General features: G+C 40.8%; 1 protein-coding gene across 1 annotated transcript; it reads left to right on the forward strand.

Moving 5' to 3' along the window:
• Positions 1–7,123: 7,123 nt before the first annotated feature.
• On the forward strand, positions 7,124–18,030 carry prpf4bb (pre-mRNA processing factor 4Bb). Its single transcript, XM_032503404.1, has 16 exons — positions 7,124–7,256; positions 8,985–9,066; positions 9,788–10,932; positions 11,303–11,476; positions 11,640–11,798; positions 12,420–12,501; positions 12,689–12,890; positions 14,080–14,153; positions 14,353–14,443; positions 15,118–15,265; positions 15,415–15,552; positions 15,664–15,817; positions 15,909–16,023; positions 16,930–17,081; positions 17,207–17,293; positions 17,473–18,030. Exons 1-16 carry the CDS (start codon positions 7,189–7,191, stop codon positions 17,674–17,676), a joined length of 3,075 nt encoding a protein of 1,024 aa, XP_032359295.1. The 5' UTR covers positions 7,124–7,188; the 3' UTR covers positions 17,677–18,030.
• The last annotated feature ends 195 nt before the right edge of the window (positions 18,031–18,225 follow it).

Raw genomic sequence — 18,225 nt, forward strand, 5'->3', positions numbered from 1 at the left:
TAAGTCCAACAAGTCAAATATTTTGTACCAGCTATGGATCATTAAAGTTTCCTATGCTAGATTCCCCATTTCTGGCTACACATACAGTAACTCATGTCTTAGAAAAATACCAGTATTTTAGCCAAAATTTGACCACAGCAACAACAACAAAACTGCACCGTAGCCTAATATTTCTCTCCTGTCAGTCAGTGTGACCAAAAAAGAAGCAGATAGTTTCTTCATTGCTTGATTGAGCAGGCCACTCATGCTAAAAACGCTTCACAGGAAGTCGTGGACAGTTAAGAAATGACGATTCAGCTATTATTAACTATTCTCAAACAGTTCTGGTAAAAGCAATGTTTAACAATACAACAAAGGAAGCATGTTAATTGCAAAGAAAAGATGGCTGGGAAACACTCTTCAGTAAACACACTAAAGCACCTAAATATGTGCAGAAAACTGAATATTGCACTGTTGAGATCAGAGAAAGCTGTTACGCTGTAATGTGCACATTAGATTTTATGCATTCAGGCCCCAATTGCACCTTTGTGAGTGTTTCAGTCTCACCATTGCAAAACGTTAAGGTCTCAGAACAAGGCAATGCAGCCAGTCAGGGAAATAAAGTTTAAATTTGCCCCATTTAAACCATCCAAAGAGGTCTCTCCTTCACATGTGACAGTTTCATATTCAGCTGCTCGGTTCTGTGTCGTAGCGAGGAGACACATTGGGTGGTAAAGCTGTCAGACAGTCTGCAATTTAAGAAAAAATGTTGTTGAAATGGGGAAAAATATAAACAAATATAGGAAATGTTCTCTAAAGCTAGCCTGAGTGAGGAATTGCTGCTTCTCTAGACTTTGCCCATCTACACACTTGCTCTGAATCAGCCACATTATAATTCACTGCTCCCAGAGTTTCCCCCCGCCAATCAGCTCCCTGCCTTCCCTGCAATCCCCTCACCTAAGCCCATCTCACCACCTGCACTCCGTCCCCTAGTTTGTATTTAAGTCTGCTACGTTAACATGTGGCCAGCTAGTTTCATGATTTTTAAGATTACTTTTTTGGGGGTTTTCCCTTTATTATAGTGACAATGGATAGACACGAAAGGGGGAGAGAGGTGGGGGATGACATGCAGCAAAGTTAGCCAATCAGAATCCAAAAAATAGCCAAATGAAAATGTAAACATAGGTCGTACTTTTGGCGCAGGTGGAAGTTCTGGCTCGTACTACTGATGTTGGCTGTCCAAACCTCTGTTTTTCACAGTTTACATGCAAATGTGCAAACAAAGTTTTCCAAAATCTAACTCTGGCAGTAGTTTTTAGAAAGACTTGTTTTCAGAGGCAAAATCTTTGTTTGCGTGTAAAAAAACAACAACCAAAAATAACCTTTTGTTTTGTTCTTGTATGATTAGTTTTCGCTTTGCCTGAACATTGAATAAAAGGTTATAAGCACACAAAAAACAAATTAGTTCTTTACATATATCAGGTTTTTTTTGTCAGTTTTTCAGGTATTTGGTCAAAATCTAAAGCTATTTGACCTGATGATGGAGCCAGATGGAAAGTCGGGAGAACAGCAAAGATATTTGCATCATCCTCTGGGCGACATGAATACTTGTACCATATTACATGGCAAACTATCTAACAGTTACTAAGATATTTCACCAAATATTAACAAATGTCAACCGCATGGTGAAAGTATTATCCCCTATGGGGACCACAAGTCGAGATATTTTAGCATGGACCAAAGCGGTGGACCGACATACAGACAGACCATCCAAAACTTTAATGTGTTTGAAAAACAATGAAACATACTGTGAAATCATCACTTTTTTTACTGACACTATAGTTAGATTTTTTTCAAGTATAGAGATGTATGCTGCACAGTCCATTTTAAGCTTGAATGATTAGAGAATGATTTTATTACACGGAGAAACCGCCTCAGAATGATCTGAAAACCCACTCCTCTGTAATAATAGGATCTGTCCGTTAAAGCGGGCTTCAATCCGTGGTTTGGCCACATTTACCGAGTCAGCACATTCTGACTCAATACCTCATTCAAGGATAATTCCTCTGAAAGAGTCAACTTTAAATGGAAAAATAGACTTTTGCACACTCATCCTTCTCGCGCAGAATTCTAAACCCATTTGTCATTACAACAGAGCTGAGGCCAAATCTAAGAGCAAGAGGGATTTTTGAGGGTTGGTTTGTATCACAAGAGACCGATATGTCACTAGATAGAGGATACTTTGGTTGTGTGATAAAAATATTTTTTTACTCATTTAGTAGTATGTCAACTGGGTTTAGGTTTAAAATAATAATTTGAGGGCTAGGTGTGAGTTAAGGATTGTAATGTAGAGTTTACAGTTACTTACAGTTAGTAAGTTAGGTAGTTAGTTAACATCTGAGACCTTGCAACATTTAAGACCTAAAGGAAAGGCTTCACATTTCAGAAGATATGCGTTTTTGCTTTCTTGCCGAGAATTTGACGAAAGATTGATACCACACTGACATCTGTCCATTAAATATGAACTTGGAGCCAAGACAAAGTTAGCTTAGCTTAAAAAAAAAAATGGGGGAAACCGCTAGCCAAGCTTGATGCAGTGCTTAAAAAAAGCTATTTTTTTAAACATTATTTTTTGGGCATTTGTGGCCTTTAAATTTGACAGGCCAGCTGAAGACATAAAAGGGGAGCTAGGGAAGGGAATGACATGCAGCAAAGGGCCACAAACCCCTATATATGGGAGCCCGCTTTACCAACTGAGCTATCTGGGCGCCAAAAGGCCAAGATATTAAGTATACAATCTGTTTCTGAACATAAAACCCTTCTGTAGCACATGCACTGAGGTCTATGGTGCAGCTTATGGTGGATGTTTACCTCATAACCCTACTGTAGGTGGTGAACCCACAACATAGTAAAAGGCTGACATTTGTGGCCTTAATTATCACCATTTTTGCAGCAGGTGAGAGAATGGAAATGGGGGGGCTTCTTCAGCTCCTGTTTATTAATTTGACAGTCCTTCAATTCCAAACTCCCCACTGCAACACCCTAGAACTGCAATGATGGTCTAACACAGATGTCTCCAATCAAGCTCCAACTGAAGGGCCAGTCTGGCCTGCACCAAAATGAAAGAACTTCTGTAGATTTCCACATTAAAATCACCTGTGAGGACAAGAGAGAACTGATCGCCAGTTTCAAAGTCACTCTGCTCCAGCTGCCAATGTAAACCTGTTTCCTCATCCCTTCCCTTGAAGCAAACATAAATTTCAACCTCTGGCGAGGCCATATGCTTTGGTCGTGCTCCCAAACCTGCTTCTTTGCCCTTGTAAATCCTGTGCCAGGCCCTGTTCTTTCAGAAAACCAAACATCAGAGGGTCACAAAGAAAATCTGTCAGAAAGAAAGACAAACACAAAGATGGACGCATCTGCCAGGGAACAAAGAACATCTGCGTTGATGGAAACAGGCATTCCCTTTTCATTGAGAAGCATTGTATGGAAAAGCTTTATTTGGAGGAAGTCATCTTGAGCCATAACTCTGCCCTCGTCCACACAGCAGACAAAACCCAATGAAAAGTGCAGGAGCTGGGGTGAAAGTGGGTTAGCGAACTGCCGGAGTGTTTTAACAGGCTGTATAATGGACTGTGGTTGTCTTTGCTGAGCATCTGTTGGACCTAATGTTTTATAGCCTCATTCTTATTGTATCTCCAGTGAAGCTGAGCAGAGGCCCGAAGAGTCAAGGCAGAACCAACGTCTGCTTGCTTTATTTCCTCCCGTATGGAGATCCAAGTTCCAGCTACAAAAGTCATAAATCTGATCAGTGGGGCTGTGTGTGTGTGTGTGTGTGTGTGTGTGTGTGTGTGTGTGTGTGTGTGTGTGTGTGTGTGTGTGTGTGTGTGTGTGTGTGTGTGTGTGTGTGTGTGTGTGTGTGTGTGCTAGATGATGCTGCTTATGGTAAATTAACTGCACCATTACATCATATGATTATATTCTAGATGTCTTTCCTTAAACCTCAGCCTGACATACAATTTAAATAAAATGTTGGGTGTTCAAACACTTGACCACACAAAATGATTTTGTAATGAAGGATTCACCAATGGACCCACTATAGTCAGGATGATTGAGCATGTATTGATTGTATGATTGATTTTTGAGCATGCATTCTGTATTCTGTAACGGAATACGTTTTGAAAGTATCCTTCCCAACACTGATTGTGGGATACTTGTGCTGGCGTAGTGTCCCGTGTTTAAACTGTGATATTTCATGGGAAATAGTATGCCGTTCACCGACACAATTTCGTACGTACTAAAAAATCTCACATACTGTCTCACTGATCACTAAATAGCATGCTAGTATAGAATTTTGGACGCCAGTCCAGGCTGTTTCCCCATGTGTTTATGCTAAGCTAAGATAAGTGTCTCCTGGCTTTAGCTTTATACTGAAGGGACAGACATGAGAGTGTTATCCATCTTTTCATGTAACTTTTGGAAAAAAACAGTGAATACGCATATTTCCCAAAATGTTGACCTATTCTTTTAAGATTTATGACTACTTTAAACTTCCATGTTCAAAGCCATGTTATTTCATGTTTTGCCCTTTGTTGTCTACTAAGTTAATACAGTAAAACATAAAGCAAGAAGGGAAAATAGCATGTGTACAACCTAACACTTGCTCCATCTTTACAAACTGGTCACGCAACATTATGAATCATAAACTGTATGGCACATAGACTTCAGCAGCACACATTAACCACGTACTGTATAGGTCCATGATTTACAGGGCACACTGGGACAGAGGTCTCAAGAAATGGAATATCTAATGTCTCCATGACTGATGCTTTAATCTGTGGCGAGGCCTCCAGCTTGCAACTTCACCATATAAATCTGAGATACACTGTAGGCCTACAGCCCAGACTGTGAGTTACAGCCTTTTGACCCTCTGTGTTTACATATATATTTATATCAGCAAATTAAGTGTCCCATTAGCGTTTATAATAACTGCTTTATAATCGCTAACACGTCAACAATTTTAGTCTAGCCAACTGTACACAAAGCCAGATGTCATTAAAACAAATAATGATAAAGATAACACCTGCAGGACTGTCATCTGCCAGATGCACTTTTCCAATCTGCCAGCATGTCAACATTAATGCTGTTTTATATACATGCCTCCATTAATTTCACACGGCTGTGAATAGGCAGCCACAGGTGCCTCACAATAACACAAGTTATAGCTTCATATAAAACTGTCAAGTGTGGATTTTAACCATTCCTTCGAAGCTCTTGCATCCTTGAATGTCCCGAATGTCACTGAGATGTATAAGAAGCAACTGCTCAGCTCTTACATTTTTTGCAACTTTTTGCATTGCAAGACAATGTCTTAGATCTGTCTGATTATGTTTTAAAATTGTAAATGAGGCCACGCACTAAATCAGATGTGGCATCTGGTATGTTTACCCTGTCTGGTTAACAAACACATTTTGTGGTTTCCCTTCTGAGAAAGATTAGCATATCTGATAATGAACTTTGCATGTTTACGTCTTAGCAGTTCTGATGAGTATTGTAAAGCCGAGACTGCAATCACACTTATATGCCAGAAATGTAACTGGCACATCTCACTATGAGTGCAGTGCAAATTTAAACTTATCTTGCTGTTACAAACAACAAAATGCTTCATTAGTATCATCAATGTTGTCAGGCTTGTTTTTGGAGGGTGAAACATTCAATTTAATCTTTAAAATATGACATTTCAGAATACTATTTGTCTCATGCGCAACAAAATCCTTAAATAAACAGCATCAGTTTTACAATACTTACAAAATGTATACTATAAATATAGGTCAGAATTCTTTGTTCCAGCCAAGTTTGAGCTGCTCTGCAAGTAAAAGTTTAGAAGGTGTTTTTTTATTCAACACAATGCTGCTTAATGGTTAATAAAAGATAAATGGCATGCAATATTGCAATATCAACAAATTCAAATACATTTTTGCTGAATTGATCAGACAATGTTAGTAACTGCACCTGCTAAAAGTGTAGATGAGGTCATATCTCACAAAGGAAATAGGCTAATGAAATGAATAGACTGTACAGAGCTTATGGGAAAATATGTATGCGGCAATATACATTCCTTATAACTCAAGCAAGAAAGTACACTTGCAGTCTGTATAACAGAATTAAAACAGCTGCTCTCCACACAGTCATGTACTTTTACACATGCTTTTAACTGCACCAACAAATCCAGTGACAACTGCTACATACGCAAAACAAAATGATCTTGAGGTGTATAATCTCTTCAAAATATTTTCTTCGGTAGGAGATATTTTCCCAAATGAGCTGCTAAAATGCTGAGAGACAAAATTAAAATTAAGCACTCAAGAAACATTTTTGTTGAGCATACCAATGGGGCCCGGGGAGGAGCACAACCCCCTTAGGCACCCCGTGGTGCACGAGAGGCCCTCAAAACCACATGATCCACTAATTGACTTCCAGGGCCATCCTGTGGTACAGACAAACTAAGCTACCTCCCAGCGCCTGCCCTTTGCTGCTTCTCTCTCTTTTCTTGTAGCCTATTTGGCTGTCTCTCAAAGGCTGCATCCAAGGCTCCCTGGTGCGCTGTTCAGTGTTTAGGCCTGTACAGCATTGCATTCCTTGAAGAGACCCTCTGTGGAAACTCAATTGAGATCTAGGCTATGTGTGGGCTACTTTATAATTGTAGTGTTCATCTATCCATAAAATAGATAAACAAATAATTTGTGTCACTGTGCATTTTTTTCCCACAACATGGATTATTTTGAGAAGTTTAGAAATCCCAAAACTTACAAGAGGCCATTAAGATATTGAAGTTAACAATTTGGAATGCTGTTTGGACTGGCCAAACCCTCCTCCACAGCGCTGTGGAAGAAAGACTGGCAATGCGAGACTATAGGCTAAATATAATAATAATCAAAAATGTTGGATTGCGCATGCCAAAGAAACCCTGGTCAAGTCATGTCAGCTTTTTTATTAAAACCTCCTGTTATATGAATTATGAATTATATTGACTGTCTGCTGGCCTGAAAACTGAAGGTTACACAAGCACACACCCTGGTGGACAACAGATACATGTACGGTCACGAATCTGAATTGCAGTTCACCGCCAGCACAACAGAGGGCCCATCAGTGTTTTGATGTCATTGAACATTTGTGGTCAAAATAATCGAAGAAGAAAGGGTACCTCAGATGAGGAAAATGGCCGATGTTGAGATGGACGTCGCGTCCAGTAGAATGAATAATGGCAACGAACACGTGTAAGTCATTTAATTTAATATAAGTCGTTCATGATAATAAGGTGAAGGTGCCTTACCCACCCGAAATCCAAAGGGAACTGTTGTGTAAGTTATAGCTGCGGAGGCTAACAGAGTAGCAGCTTCACGTTGTTGCCGGGGCTAACGTTCTTAGCCAACTAGCTAATGTTCGTTAGCTCAGCTAGCTAGCATTAAGTTTCGCTAAACGCTTAGTAAAAGCAGTGCACATCAACAGCAATGTTGTGTATTTACTTCCATGATATGTACCAGTCAGACCACATACAGTCAAACACAGGTATTTGGTCGCATGAAACGATCCTGTAACAAATGTTAGCATAGCTAGAAGCTACCCGATGCCAGTTTCTTTCCTAGGATGGCAAAGGTACTCTCCCTCTGATTGGCTAGTACTCGTTCCCTGCTCTGGTTGGGTTGGTTAGGTTTAGGCAAGATGAGTCGGATTGGTCAGGGTAAGCTAATCAGAGGCAGCTTAGGGCGGGACATGCCTTTGCCGTCAGTTGAATAAGAGAAAAAAAAAGTTAACCGATGATGCTGATTTTGCTAGCTTTAAGGGTAGACACTGCAGGTGAACATGGGAAGTTTGATCTGTAGATATCACAATTAAACTACCCCAGTATAATACTTGCATGAAGAAAATATTTTTGTTGTAACACATTTACTTAAATGTTATATGTTCAAATATGCAAAGAAGGCACTAAACACAAAATGTAGTACAAATGAACACCAAGCTAACATTAAAAATGCTTACATTTTTGATGTCCCCCCCCTCCCCGCTATCTTGAAATAACACGTTATGTAAGCAAAAAAATGCCAAATTAAAAAATGTGTGCATTTGCCTGCAAGATAGTAGCTCCCTTAAGTTTGCTAAGAACGGTTAGCGTATCCGAGCTAATGAAAGGAAATCGTCTTGGCGGTCGTGCTCAGAGGAAGAACGGAAAAGTTCAGTGTATGGTGACAAATGACCATTGTTGCCACACTAATCAACATATTTTTTCTCACTAAAAGTTGCTGCAATTGTTTTTGTTATTGCTCACTGTTTATGCAGTTTATAGCACGTAATCATGGTTCATGCTACCTAAACCACTCGGCTAACTTGTGCCTGTAGTGATGTAAAAGCTGCTTCCTGGGTGATAGCTTTATCTTTATTTTAACCGTGTTAAAATGACTGTAATGCAAGCAATATATTATTTCACAACATATTTGTGCAATGTCTGCCAATTAAGAAATATTTAGAAATACAATGTACATAAAACCACTGCTAATGTATTTTTATTTAAAGTAGCCTTTCAGCTGAGCACTGTAGGGAACAAAGTTGATTCCACCACAGTAAAATAAATTGGTATTTTTGATTATAATATCAAAATTCACCAGTTGGAGGAGATGTACAAGATTTATCTCCTCAATGTTTATTACGGCTACAATTATCGTCATTATCAGTTAGTGCTTTTATTTTTTTCAATTTTATTTTTTTATATTGTTTTATTTATTTTTTTTGTAGAAAGAAACTGTGTTTTATTGTTGATCAATTATCATAACTGATACCTGTTCCACTAAATAAGATGTGGAATCTCATCTGACCAGTATTTCTTCAATACTACAAAGTTTTTGACAATTAATCCTATTAATCACCATATTCTGATTATTTGACTGGTTGTTTAGCAGTACTGTTTAATGTTGTGTGCTTAATATTTAAGACTGTCCTCTGTTAAACAGGAAGCAGGATTTGGAGAGCCATGAAAAAAGTGGAAATGAGGACAGCGGAGACATGTCTGAGGAGGAAGAAGAAGAGGAAGAGGTAGGGGTGGACAACAGCAAGACCTAAATATCTTCAGTGGTATGATGCCATGATTCTGATATAAACTTTCTACCTTAAGTTAAGTTTAACCTAAGCTGTCTAAATAAGTTTGTCTTAAACTGTAGTGGCAGTGGTGTTTGTCTGCACTCCAATAATATTCTGCCCATAAACAACAAATATTGTCAGTCTTATAATAATCTCGTCGTTTGTCACATAGCAAGTAATTCAACAGCAGCAAAACAACTCACATCTAATTTATTTGGAGGTTAATTTCGACGCCTTCATCATATTTTGCTTTTTCGTGAAATAACTTCAATTTCTATGGGAGTTTTATTTATAAATTACCATAACAACAACAACAACACAAACGCGCAAGGGCAGAACTTGTCCGTGACTTGTCACATAATATACCATAAAAAAACTGATGGCCGGGTTAGCTTAGTTGGTAGAGCAGGTGCACATTAAGAGGTTTACTTCTTGATGCAGCGGCCACAGGTTCAACTCGGACCTGCGGCCCTTTGCTGCATATCATTCCCCCTCTCTCTCCCTTTTCATGTCTTCATCTGTCCTGTGGAAATAAAGGCTTAAAAATGTTCAAAAAATAATCTTTAAAAAAGGATTAAAGTTATGGTCACAACATGACATAAACATTATAAATTTAAAAAATGACATAATCTTGCACCTGAAAGAGTTGTCAAGCTGATATGTTGTCTCGTCCTAGGAGGAGGCAGAGACTAATGGCGAGAAGACAGAAGAAGGGTCCAAACATCACAGTAGCAGTGGTAAACACAAGAGGAAAAAACACAAGCATCGTAGTAAGCACAAAAAACACAAGCATGCCTCTGATGAGGACAAGGACCGCAAGCGCAAGCATCGTCACAAACACAGGAAACACAAACGCAAAGAGGGCTCCTCTCCCTCTGCCGCTGCCCTCTTTGCCTCCTCTGGCCACAGAAAAATTGAATCCTCTCCCTCCTCTGGAAATCCAAGTCTGGACGACAGGGCCTTGCTGGAGGACTTGGAGAAACAGAGGGCCATGATCAAAGCTGAGCTGGACAGCCAGTTGATGGAGGGCAAGGTCCAGTCAGGAATGGGCCTGATCCTTCAGGGTTATAACTCTGGATCCGAAGAGGATGGAGAAGCTAGGATCAGAAATGGAGAACAGCGTCCAAGGGGCAGCTCAGGTAAACCCACATCTCCCAGAGGGGGAAAAGGTGGGAAATCTAAACGGGACTCAACAGAGGGCAGTAAGTCCAGTTCCAAGCGTCGTAGTCGGAGTAAGTCTGCGGACAGGCTAGCACAGGCCAAGGAGTCCAAGCCGGACAAGGTGACCAAAACCACCAAGGACACAGCGGCTAAAGACAGAGGGCGGGGCAGAAGCAAGTCGAAAGACCGAAAGCATTCAGACAGCACTGATAGGTCCAAGGAGAGAACCAGGAAGTCCAACTCCCCCACCACCTGGAAAGGAGAGCAGAAAGGCAGCCGCACTGATCGACGTTCCTCTACACAGCGGGATGACAGGCCAAACCAGGAGAGAGGGAGCCGACAGTCCAGATCACCTGGAAGAGAACGGCCAAGTCGCTCGGACGCTGACCGGGACAAACGGCCAGCCAAGTCCCCATCCAAGGACGCTTCGTTGGGGAAAGAGAACCGCTCCCCTCATAAACGAGGGCCTCACAGCCCCATGAGGAAACGCAGCTCTTCCCCTCGACACAGAGATGCCCACCACCCCCCGGCTAGTGCCTCAGACAGGACATCGAAACCGAGCAACTCTCCATCAAGAACAAGGTCTCCCCCCAGGAGAGCCCGCAGTCGCTCACCAGACGCCAGGAGGAGGGATGTTGACAGGCAGGACTCACCACTGAGGTTGGTGAACAGAGCTGTCGTGATTTTTACAACTCATAGTAACATAAGCTGACTGAGACGAATGAGTCAGAGTGAAATGGCACACAAATAATAACCTAAATAAAAGATGTTCAGGGAACAAATGTTCGACAGCGGCCCTTTGCTCTGTGTCATCCCCCATCTTTCTCACACCTTTCCTGTCTAGCCACTGTCACTATCACATACAGGCAAGAGCCCCCAAAAAAATAATCTTTAAAAAAAGAGAAGAAAATGAAATACACATCTTTGATAGCTGCCACTGATGGTCCTTTGTCACAGTAAAGTTTTTTTAATTTAAATGACAAGAATGTCATGTTCAGCTTGTCTGTCCACTCCCCTGATGTTTCTACAGGAAGCGCCCCCGGCCAGATGCAGGGCCAGGCAGAGACCGGTCACGAGAGAACAGTCCCCGGGCAGCCGCTCGCCGCCGGATGAGTCGCTCGCCTCTAAGAAGACGGTCCCTGTCACCACGACGACGGTCCCGCTCTTCGCCCCACAGACGGAGCAGGTCTCCACTGGGACACAGGTGATGGCACTTTTTTTTACTCATCTTCCATTCAGGTTTGGACATTTGTCTCGACTTAAATTCTATGTTTGCAACTTCAAGTAGTATTGTGGAAAGAAAGTTTTTCCGGTTGCAGGGTTTACAAGATAAAAAACTATCCCTCTATGACATCTATGCCTTGCAGGTCTGGGGAGAGAGACAGGTATGGTAGGCTCCGACAGTACCGACGCTCAATGTCCCGCGATCGGGACAGGAGAAGACGACGCAGCAGAGATGAGGACAAGTTCAAGGGCAGCCTATCAGAGGGCATGAAAGTCGACAAGGAATCCTCCGAGGAAGAAGTGTGAGTAGAAGAAAATATCAGCCCCTCTGTTTTCCTGCAGATCATACATTAGAGGCAAATCATAAGCACCAACGATACATAGAGTAGCAGTTTTGATATTGCTTTACAAATGTTATTAAGGCCACATGCACTTCTGTATTTCAAATACCCGGCAACATTAAAGAAAATAGAAACAGCATTTTGTGAAGTTTCCACTCTGATTAAGCATTATTAAAGTCAGTATATGTCATGCAGAGAGCTGATCTAATCATTTCAATCAACTAAAAAAAACATTCAGAAACAGCGAACCCTGACAACTACCAGCTGACTAATATTGGTTTAAGCTTGGTCATGGCAACTGCATATGTATATAATATACATATAACATTGTATTAATATTAATGATGACAATAATAATAATGTGTCTTTTGTTAGTCCCACAAGGGGAAATTACAGTTAATTATTATTATTTATTAATGGCTCAAAGAAAAATCTGTAAAAAGTCTTAAAATTTGGAATGTGATTGGCAATGAGTCAGCCAGTCTGTTGTTGATATATCGCTTCAGAATTCACACATATTGGCCATAATAATAAGGAAATTGTGCATATCCATACTTCTTAATACCTTGTTTGTGTTTGCAGTTTAGAGGACTTTGATGGAGAGGAGGTAGATGAAGAGGCTCTCATTGAACAGCGCCGCCAACAGCGCTTAGCCATTGTCCAGGTCTGTTGACACTTCTGCCTATCCAAACCTGCTGTTTTATTAGTTTCCATATTGGTCTAATGTTGGTAAGCTATAAGTTATCTCATTAGTGCTCTGTGTACCTGGAAACACGTAAAATAACTAATGTACATGGCTTACTATGTTTGAAATGTATTCTTATGGTCACTCTGTTCCTGCCATTGTACAGAAATATAAGGTTGTGAGTGAAGACACCAACATGGGGTCAGAGCCCAGCAGCCCTCAGAGCAGCACACGCAGCCGCTCACCCTCACCTGATGACATCTTGGAGCGAGTAGCAGCGGATGTCAAGGAATATGAACGCGAGAACCTCAACACCTTTGAGGCCAGCATCAAAGCCAAGCACAACCTCATCTCCCAGGAGAAAGACGGTAATGTCTTGTTCAAAATGCTCATGTCTGTTGGCATACAAGGCCAACTGAATGAACAACACGGTCAGGTGTGTGCGCTCTGTAGCTAACTGCCATAGCTAGTGCATAATTGCAAGTGTCAATATGCAATTAATTTCTCTAAAAAATATATTTGTGGAATATTGTGGCAATAATATCTCCAATATATGCACAGGAATTGTACTGATTTCTGTGTAAGTTGGCACGCACATCATTGCCCCTTTTTTCAGTCCTCATGCGGTGAATATTGTTTCTCTCACCATTACCCATCAGTGCTTTTTCCTCCACATCTGCTGGCCAGAAGTATGATCACACTAGTTGCCAAGAGGACACCACTCACGTATGGCTTGACCTCTTCATTAAAGTGGGACGAGGAATAGGTGAAGCACAGACTTAGCTCCATACATGCTATCTCTGGCAGAATGTGGTTAGCTTGACCCAGATAACGACAGAATATTGCGCTCTATCCTCACTTATCATCACTTAAACCTTTGAAATGTAGTTGTGGAAAAGAGACGTGGGTCACTGCATGAGCTCCTATTCATTACTGAAGAGCACAATCTTCTGTGAACATGTAGGAGATCAGAACCTGAACAGCTAAAAGCTCCATCAGGGATAGCAATCACTTTAGTTTTTTCTTGTCTTGAGTCTCTTCTCAGTTTTTATTCTTTTCTTTGATTTTTTTTTTTTTTTATAGGAAACTAAATGCAATTTCTTTGGTGTTCTGACAAAGCGGTTAACCCCAGTTTAATCATGGTCAGTTTATTTCAGATATGGAGGAAGTTCAAAATACCAAGGTGAAAGCTGATTGATGGCTTTTTCGCACTGCCTTTTAAAATAATTAAAAGTGCACTAATATTTCCACTTCCCTGCAGTTTTTGTGGCCACACTGTAATGACAGATTGCCAGTCTATACAAATCTAAAATGGCATTTGGTTGCTGTGGGCAATGCAGAGTTGTGTGATGCAGGGATTTTAATTTTGCTTCTTTCTGTCATGTGTTCATTCAGTTGCTGGCTTGTAATCCAATACCTGGGTGTCTCTGCCACCTGCAGCATGTTTTGATCTCTGCAGAGTATGTGAATCAAACACGTTCCAGATATTCTGTTTTACAACGTGGTGGATGACTAAAAACTCATCCTGTGCTGTTTTATTGTTTTTGTTCATTTCAGGAGCAAACCCAAAGAAGCCTTCAGCCCCCGACATGTTTACAGAATCAGATGACATGTTTGCTGCCGACTTTGATGTGAGTATTTGCTGTTGGGATTTAGGAAGAACAAATGTCAAATTTTGCAGCATACCTGAGCATCCTCTGCATTTTAGTATGTTATTTTCACCAGCTTTTTCTGAAGTTTCAGCAGGGAATAAGATAACAATAGGAAACGCTTTCAGACTGCTAGCAACGGTCATGAGCCAGTGGCCTGATTTTTGTGTTGTTTGGGCAGAGTGCCAGGATGAGAGCAGCAGGAGTAGGGAAGGACTTCAAGGAGAACCCCAACCTCAGGGACAACTGGACTGATGCTGAGGGTTACTACCGTAAGTGCTGCCTTCCTAATCCTTTTATATTCTCAGACAGATGTTTTCTAGAGGCAAGCCTGTGACATGGACTGTCTCAGTGGAAGTGCTCATCATTGTTTGGTTTATGGACTGGAAATTAGGGCTGGGTGAAATGGCCAACATCTTCTATCCTGATAAAGGGTATTTCATATCTCAATAACAATATAATCACGATAGAGCATGTTTTCTGGTCATTCCAAATATAAATAGTCTAAATGAAATAACCACACTAAGCCTATATCGGATAATCCTGTGTGAATTTAACACTTGACAAATGAAAAGTACTGAGTTTTTGTAATGTAGTTAAAAACTTTAGTGCAAATTGAGCATTGGAAGGATCAGAACGTAAATCCAAGTGATGTAGATAAAGCTGTAACAACAGTTTGGCTTCAGGTTTTTTCGGCAGTGTGATATAAACAATATAGGAACATATACGATAGACATTTTAATATCGTTTTGACATTGTATATCAGTAAATATCACCCAGCCTTAATGGAAATGTACCATCACAACTCATTATAAGCAGTGTCTCTTGTCCAGGCATGTCCTGTCCAATTGGTTGTCTACCGTGCCTTATCACAAACAGCTACGTGTGCCTTTGGAGTAACAGCCTTTCTGCTACTAACACCTTTGTGAATTGTGTAAAAATCTAGGGGTGAACATTGGGGAGACACTAGACAAGCGCTATGATGTTTATGGCTACACTGGCCAGGGTGTGTTCAGCAACGTGATCAGAGCCAGGGACACTGCCAGGGCCGGCCAGGAGGTGGCTGTCAAGATCATCCGAAACAATGAGCTCATGTGAGTCGCGCCGTCTTCTTTATCTCATATATGTAAATGACTAAAACATTTTTCCATAAATGTCAAAAATACTCCCCAAACCACAATCCTATGGCTGTTAGATTGAATTTGCATTGATGAACAACATGTATGATTCTTTTGGTCAACAGGCAGAAGACTGGGTTGAAAGAGTTAGAATTTCTTAAGAAGCTGAATGATGCTGATCCTGATGATAAATTCCACTGCCTTCGCCTCTTCAGGCACTTCTATCACAAACAGCATCTTTGTCTGGTCTTTGAGCCTCTCAGGTACTAAAAAAAACAAAACACTACTCATTTCTTCTCATGGTTTGGCACTGCTGTTTGTAGCATTAATGTTATGGCAATGCTTCCTAATTATCGCTGTATTCTCAACTATAGTATGAATTTACGAGAGGTGTTGAAAAAATACGGTAAAGACGTTGGGCTCCACATCAAGGCTGTGCGTTCCTACAGTCAGCAGCTCTTCTTGGCCCTCAAGCTGCTCAAACGATGCAACATACTCCATGCTGACATCAAGCCAGACAATATCCTGGTACGCACCCAATCTTAAAATCAAGTTAATTCAGGTAATAGAATGATGATGGCTTAATGTTGTGTGTACTATCTGTTTTGTCCTTAAAAAGGTGAATGAATCAAAGACCATTTTGAAGCTGTGTGACTTTGGTTCTGCATCCCATGTTGCTGACAACGACATCACACCATACCTAGTCAGCAGATTCTACAGAGCTCCAGAAATCAGTGAGTTGCATTGTTTGTATAAATCTCTAATCTAACTAGGGTTGGGTACCTTTCGCATTTGAACCAATACTAGTCCCAATACCGGTACCCGAAATTTGGTACCCAACGATACTTTCTTTCAGTAATTAAAAAAAAGAAATTCTGTTGTGAAAATAATTCCTAACCTATTTACTTAAAACATTATGTTATTTATTTAGAATGGGTTACCCTGACAGAAATTAAACAAAAATGAAAATTAAACCCCTCCCAAACCTCTCCCTACAACCCATTAAATTGAATAATTATTAATTTCTTACTCGCTGTAACTTTTGTTCTTTTATTTGTATATTATATTTTAGCCTGTTTTATTATCATCATGACCATTTTATATTTTTTTTCAATATTTTTTTTATATTATTATTTTTTTAATATTTTCTGGGGCATTTTAGGCCTTTAATGACAGGACAGCTGAAGAAGTGAAAGGGGAGAAAGCGGGGGAATGACATGCAGCAAAGGTCGGAGTCGAACCCCAGGCCCGCTGCTTTGAGGAGTGAACCTCAATAAATGGGCGCCCACTCTACCAACTGAGCTATCCGGGTGCCCATCATGACCGTTTTTATTGCTCTTTAATGTTTCATGTAAAGCACTTTGAATTGACTTGTTCCTGAAGATGTTGTAGAAATAAAGTCGCCTTGCCTCACAACCTCAGCCTGTCAGTCAGTCCCCAGGGAATAGAAACCACCGTTCTGCCTGCTTGTATAGAGGAAGTGTAACGGCAACAGCTCCGCAACTGCTTTCGGCACGGTTTGATTTTACGTGAACCACTACTCGACGTGATTTGGTCGGTACCGGTTCGGTACCCAACCCTAAATCTAACCATTAGTTGCATTCAAACAGGACCTCGCTCACAATTTCTTTCTGTCTCAGTCATAGGAAAGCCGTACGACTATGGGATTGACATGTGGTCTGTTGGCTGCACTTTATATGAGCTTTACACTGGAAAAATCCTGTTTCCTGGATCTTCCAACAATCATATGATCAAACTAGCTATGGACCTCAAGGGCAAGATGCCCAACAAGGTAAAATTGCATCATGAAATGTCAGTTATTGTTTCCCTTTCCAAAGAAAAAAAGAGTCATGTTGATGTTCTATGCAATGTTCAAGACGTTTTGGCTGATGCAATATCGTGATTTTCTTTCCTCAGATGATCCGTAAAGGCTCGTTCAAAGACCAGCACTTCGATCAGAATTTAAACTTCCTGTACATTGAAGTAGACAAAGTGACAGAAAGGGTAAAGTGGTCCATATTTCTTCCACAGCACATTTTCACATAATGAAAGTGATTTTTTTAATAACAAACATGAATTGTTATTTTATTGGCTGTTCTGATCTTGCCAGCGGTATTTGCTACATACTGAAAAGTAGTTTCAATGACTATTCTAAACACATCCTGTCATTTCTGCACCATCAGGAGAAGGTGACGGTGATGAGCACCATCAACTCCACCAAAGACCTGCTGACTGACATGATAGGAGGCCAGCGACTGCCTGAGGACCAGAGGAAGAAAGTGATGCAGCTGAAGGACCTGCTGGATGGCACGCTGATGCTGGACCCAGCCAAACGCATCAGCATCAACCAGGCCCTGCAGCACCCCTTTATCCAGGAGAAGATCTGACACCCTGAACGTCACACACTCCCAGAGCTGGCAAAGAACCAACCACTAAACCAGCTCTGACAGGAACTTTGCAGTGAGGCAGCCAACCCACAGGCAGGATTTTTAGTTCTTCCTCAATTTATTCTTTTTGTTTATGGATACATAATTGTGTTTTATTGTAAATAGATCATTGAAATGGTAGCCATTCTTGAAGACATTGATTTTGCGATTCATCATTGTAAACTTTCCCTCATACTTGGCAATGCAGTTATGGACTATATATTTTTTTTTTTAATTGAACTGGCATTGGAGTGACAGATGTTTAAGAGAAAGATATAATTCCTGTAAATACTGTATGTCGATTGCATTAACAATCTCAAGCATCGGAAGGTTGAGTTTTGTTGTAGTTGCAGATGACTAAATACATCAGTTGTTTTTTAACCACAAATGTCATTGTGGGGCAATGCATGCTTTTGAATGTGCACCCTTTGTGCTCTGGATTTCTGTGGTGCAGGCCTGTGTAAATGCTCTGTATGTACATCAGTGTCCCACATGTGATGGCAACCCCCC

This window comes from Etheostoma spectabile, chromosome 22, assembly GCF_008692095.1.
Source record: "Etheostoma spectabile isolate EspeVRDwgs_2016 chromosome 22, UIUC_Espe_1.0, whole genome shotgun sequence".
NCBI classification, from domain to species: Eukaryota; Metazoa; Chordata; class Actinopteri; order Perciformes; family Percidae; genus Etheostoma; species Etheostoma spectabile.